The sequence below is a fragment of the Tinamus guttatus genome, unplaced genomic scaffold (assembly GCF_059628265.1).
Source record: "Tinamus guttatus ecotype Peru unplaced genomic scaffold, ASM5962826v1 Tinamus_guttatus_pri_ptg000115l, whole genome shotgun sequence".
Lineage (NCBI taxonomy): Eukaryota > Metazoa > Chordata > Aves > Tinamiformes > Tinamidae > Tinamus > Tinamus guttatus.
The window spans coordinates 4,257,049-4,263,048 of NW_028288649.1; the positions used below are offsets into that span (position 1 = coordinate 4,257,049).

Sequence of the window (6,000 nt, forward strand, 5' to 3'; positions counted from 1 at the left end):
TTCCATATCTGTTCTCACAAAATGGCACCGGTGAATGCCATAATTAAGTACTTAGATTACTATACTTGAGTACATTAAGGACTTTCAACCGCTGTCATTTAGTATAATTTCATTTTGTTGAGTGATTGGTAAAAACTGTACCTTGGAAGAGGGTAACTTGCCTTGACCTGGCAGTCTGAGTTCACTCACACACAAATTTTTAGTTATTTCTGTTTATGTAGCAACATCCTCTTCAGTATAACCAAAACTGTATGAGCACATTCTAACACTAGGTGCTTGGAAGGAATCCAGTTGTATTGAGGAAAGGCTCTTACCATTTATTGAACAGATTTCTTGTACAATGTCAGGTTTAATAAGCTTCAGGGAATCGTAGTTGTTCACAAAGAATACTTTGTCTTTTCTCCCTGCTATTTCTTCCAGCTCTTTCTGAACAGCATTCTTGACACCAATGGCAAATATAACAATATTTTGTTCCCTCAGCTCTTTTGCTGACTGAGCCACCTTATCTTGCGATTCACCATCTGTAATCACTATCAGGATCTGTGGAACATTGTTCCTGGCAGTCTTTTTGAACAGACTTTTCATAGACCTTAAAGCATCTCCAGTCTTGGTGCCTCCACCTATTTGCCAAATATCCCTAATTGCCTCCGATAAGGTTTTTATATCGTTATGCTGGCCAATCACGAATTCTGTCCTTGACCCTTCCGCATACTGAACAACGCCAAAGCGAACCAGGTTGGCACCAACTTGGAACATTCTGATGGTCTCATTCATGAAGGTTTTCATGTCCCTGAAATCAGATACATTTATGCTGCCAGAGCCATCAATCAAGAAATAAATGTCAGCTTCCTCTGTTTCCTTACAACCTAATTAGCGGAGAGAAAACAAAAAAAAGTTTAAAAAGTTACAGAACTTTTGACACTTCAAGAAAGAGTAAGAAATTTAATCGATTACATTCCAATCTCCAAGTAAGTCACTAAACACGAAAAGTAACATTTGGTTTGGGAAAAGTCCATCAGCCTAAAAGCTTGTAAAATCTTGGGTGTTTGAGAGATTAAAGATGATCGGACTTCTCTATACCAATAAAATGCATCCAGACAAGAAAATGGAAGAATGAAACCTATCATGGCTGGAATTAGGAAACAAACAAACAAACAAAAGATAACAAGCATGATGGGATAGCAATCAGGACTGGAATAAAGATATAAAATGGTATGAAACATTCAAGAAAAACAGAAATAAAAGTAAGCATGGTGAGGTATGGTAACAATGCAACAGCCTGTAAAGACAAAAGAATGGAAAAAGGAATAAACACAGTTGAAAACATAGCTACTTTGAGAATGGTAAGATAGGCTTTTGGGGGTCAGATAGGATACAATTTAGTTATGACTAAAATAAATAAATATTTATATTTATATAGATAGAATATCATTATGAGACTAGCTTCCCAAACTATTAATAAGTGCATGGCTCAGCTATTCCTGAAAGAGATAGATAAAAATGTATTTCACTTGTCACAAAACCTGGCAGCACAATATATTTAAATGGGAATTATGTACTTCTTACCTTCTTTCAGATTCTGTGATTGTGATGGGGCTACAAAGGTTTTTGTCAGAATCTCATTACAAAGTCGTTTTTTTATTTTCCATCCAATATTTGACAGCTGTAGAAAAAACTTCAGGTTGAAGACGTGTTTGTTTGGGGGATAAGTTGCAATTTTATCAAGTTTGCCACTCTCTGTGATATTCTGGATGCCCACAGCATAGACAGTAACACCTTTACGCCTTAGTTTAGATGCTGGTTCAATGTAATTATCCAAGGACCGGCCATCAGTGATAACCACAGCAATTTGCTGCACTCCTTGTTTTTGCCTGCTACCTGCTTCTTTAGTAAAAACCATCTTTCTCAGGAATTCAATAGCTCGTCCAGTGTAAGGCTGTCCTCCTCGATAGGGTAAGTTCTTCAGGTAGTTCAGGATTTCCAGTTTATTCTTGAATGTGTCCAGGGTGAACTCTAGCCTCGGTTCATTACTGTATAGCACTAATCCAACTCTTACATTGCTTGAGCCAATATCCAGGGCATTAACAACTTTTAACAGAAAGGTCCTAATGAGCTGGAAGTTTTTTGACCCAATTTTGCTGGATTCATCCACAAGAAACACAATATCTGCAATAGTTGCACTGGAGCACGCTAAAAGCAAAGTGAAAGATAAAATTAATGTAGATCACACTGTGGGATAATTGGTGGGTACAGTTGGAGTAGGTTTTTTTTTTTTTTAAAAAAAAAAAGGACCATATGCAGAACAGTACTACAAAAAGGCACAAAATCTGAATTTCTACCTGCCTTAACAGCTGAGATTTTTATGTTTTTATGGTAAAAGACAGTCATGAAATAAATGCTAGATTGTCCACACTACAAGGAATTCTGCAAGACAAATAATTTTTCTCACCCTTCTGCAGAGTGACTGCTAATCAAAACACTCCAGGACACTTAGGAAGTTCCTCCGTCATTAAATACAAACTCTCCTATGGCCATGTTCTCGAAACAGAGTTTAGGCAAAATTGTTGCAATTTCACCACAGCCAACCCCTCAAAAGCAAAGCAATTGCAAGTGGAGCAAAGGGGCGCTGTACCTCTCGGTTAGAATAGCTAAATGCTAAATTGTGCATGGGCAAGTATTGCCTCAAGACAACAAAAGGTGGTAAATACTTGGTCAATCCAACAACTTTGTAAAGTATAATCACCACCTGTTCTCACTCTGGTCTTCCCTCACAACTACTTGAACAGTTGCCCTGGATTACCAATGGGTTAGAAGTTACTCAGGCTGCTGGTTTTTCTCTGATGATCCACCATACCTGCTGGCCCAGTCGAGTCAACTTCATAAAGCTTCTGAACAGAGACTTCGATATCGGTGACAACATTTTGCTGCCTGGGAACAGTGAGCTCTATTTCATCAGTCTTTTCGTAAGTCATGGAGGGGGCGGCTCCCAACCGTACTTTCTGACCAAAGTTTCCAGCATCAACTGTGACAACTTTTACCCCCATGTCTTCCAGCTCCCAAGCTGCCTTCGTGATATCATCTCTGGATCCAGAGGGTACGATGAACACCACGACTTGTGGAGTGCCTTCTCTGAGCCGGCTTCCTGCACCCTCCACAAAAAAGGTTTCCAGCAAGAACTCCAGGACACTTCCAGTCTGCAAGTAGCCTTCAGCAAACGCAGTGATGTGCTGTATGTGGCCAAGCACCTTTTCTTTATTTTCATATGTGTTCAGTACAAACTCCACCTGTCCTACCCCACTAAACTGGGCAAGGCCAATGCTGTACTTGTTAAGCCCAACATCTAGCTGGCTGACTATCTCAGAGATGAAATCTTTCACTTCCTCAAAAGCTGAAGACGTCATAGTCTCAGGAGAGTCAATAAGGAAAATAACATCAGCATATTGTTTTGGAAATGCTGTAGAGAGGGAACAAATGTTATTAATGAGTTGCAGAAAAAAATACTGTCAACCTATACTCATACTTGGCTTTGAATATAAGCTAAATTACAATTGCAAATATTTTGTTCTCCACAATTTTAAACTTCGATTTTACACTTCAGCATGAATCTATGAGGAATATGATGTCTGCCATAGAAGCTTCCCTGCAGACTGAAGAAACATGCTTTAACTTTCCTGTTCCCTGAAAAAGGTAATTTTGCCTCCTGTTTATTTTTCTATCTAGACTGGTAACTTCTTGGTATTCATTAGTTCATCCTTTCCCTCCACTCATATTACAGAAGGATTGAGACTACGTCCATCTGCAAGCCCATTTCTTAGGCAGAGAGACTGAATTCACATGAGCACAACTTCCACACTCATGCACTGCAACCATGCATGATTAGTATTTACTGGCTGGGAAAAGAAATCACACTGGCTTGAACATGAGGACTAAGCACATTTGCTTATAGTAAATAGTGGTATCACATTTCCACACCTCTTAGAAGTATATGACGTTACTTGGACAAGAGTGAAATGGTCGTGATTTTCCCTGAACTGACAGACATGCAGAAAATGCTCTACAACTGGACAGAGTACTTCAAGCATATTCTCCAAAACTGACTACCAAAATAGTGAGTCCAGTATCACCTTTTGGCAGTCTTCCTAATAAGGCCTGATTTGGTCTGCAAAGCTTTTAGAGAGGACAATAAGAAGTATTTAAGAGTTTTTCATTGTTTTTGAAAATACAGAATATCAGCATGTATGAACAAAAAACTATAATGAACTGTTCCAGTTAATTTTGCTGTGTTTAGGACACCTCTCTTATTCTACTTTAAATATATATTTCCTAAAAACATTTCATAGCATCTCTAATGATACAAAGAATAAACTGTTACCAGTTTTTCATATTACTGTAGCATTAGGTATAAATGGAAAAAAAGTAATTTTACTACTGATTTTAATGTAAAAAAGAGCCATTTCTTTAGTGGATTACCAGTCTGCTGTGCATCTATAGAGCAACAGGTGATTGCAAAGAGAAGAATAATTAGTGGCTTCCAGTCAATCATGTTGAGAATATCCCTAGGAAAAGAAACAAATCCAGTGAGAAATACAGAGCAAAACTTTCTTAAAAGGAACTTTTTAATTGTGGGGGAAAAGAGTAAATGCATCTTAGTCATTGGTGTTTTCTAGTTGCATGTAATTTAACACAGCACTTTAAATTCATATTTTCTTCCCTAAGTGTGTAACAGATTTTGACCATGAAACCATTATAGCTTAACGCTATGTTAATGTACTCCAAGTGAACTGTTAATGCTTTGTTCTCACATAAATACGCTCTGTTTTCACTGATTCATACAGGTATATTTATCATGATCAAAAATTCAGCTGAAATTATCGAATTGTAGGACATATGTACACTAAATAGATTAAAGAACAAAAAGAAATAATGAGCCAGAGCCTTGAAGGTTGAGCATGCTGGAATAGATGAATATAAAAACATTACATATGTTTTTCCCTGAGCTGCTGATGTTCTCTCTTCTCTCTGACTAGTTCCAGCTGCTTCTCCCCTAATTGTACCCTCACAGTCTGTCCCAAATAAAACGGAGCTGTGCAGCACAAAGCACAGAATGTTACCAGATGGAAGGAAATACTCTTGACAAAATCCATGAATACAAAGGCCAATGCTTCCCTGTGGTGACATGAGTAGCAAAGCAGCAGACTGCTTGTGTTTGTCTAGCAGGGAGGAAAACAAAACCAAGTGTAGTGCTTATTAATTCTATGTCCTTCACTTACTGAAGTACATAAAACAGATGAGTAAAATATACCATTGCTGCATTTCAAGTCTTCTTAGCTGAGCATCTGAGGATGTTTTTCTTTCTTTCCCCCTGTTATACAGGAAAGAATAACTTGATATAGATGTTATTCATGTTTGACTTCTTCTCTGTGGTTGTGCATATCAGAGGTCCTGCTGTTGAGCATCACATGCAATCTCTTCCTCAGGCCTCCAGAACACTGCTATAGGGAGCAGAGATTCTGCAAAAACTAGGCTAGGGAGAAAGGCTGAGGAACTAATCATTTAGGAAGCTGAAGCAAAATTCAGCATTTGGGACAGATGTAAGAAGTGTTTTCCCCAGATACTTACGTTCCTCCACAGCCCGGATGCCAGGCTCTTATACACTAAAGCTCTTTCACCCTGAGGGGCACTGTGGAAAGGAACTGTACAAAGAGGACAGCCTGAAGCCCCCTCTTTCCCTCTTGGAGGCTTCCCACCACGGTGCACGAATGCTCCCAAAACTTTGTGGGCAGTACGTGAGGCACTTAGCATTACGCTCAAAACCCTGGGCAAGCCCTTATCACCCTCTCTAGGGGTACAGCTTTGCCACTAAAATCTCTTTGTCCAGACTTGGTCCATACAACACTCGTGGCACCAACTGAAAGCTGGGGCAAATGAAAGACTTTTCCCAAATGGTCTTAATGTGTTCACAGCTCCATCAAGGTGATGATACTGGTTACTCTGTAATAT

The 6,000-nt window shown here is 39.0% G+C and overlaps 1 protein-coding gene across 1 annotated transcript in view; it reads right to left on the bottom strand.

Moving 5' to 3' along the window:
- COL6A6 (collagen type VI alpha 6 chain) overlaps nt 1–4,558 on the bottom strand; it is a 38,293-nt gene extending 33,735 nt beyond the window's left edge. The window contains exons 1-4 of the mRNA XM_010222920.2: nt 4,471–4,558; nt 2,855–3,454; nt 1,567–2,190; nt 315–866 (exon numbers count right to left, since the gene is read on the bottom strand). Coding sequence (XP_010221222.2) covers nt 315–866; nt 1,567–2,190; nt 2,855–3,454; nt 4,471–4,543 — 1,849 coding nt within the window. The 5' untranslated portion in view covers nt 4,544–4,558. The remainder of the gene's footprint in view (nt 1–314; nt 867–1,566; nt 2,191–2,854; nt 3,455–4,470) is intronic.
- Nucleotides 4,559–6,000: the final 1,442 nt, after the last annotated feature.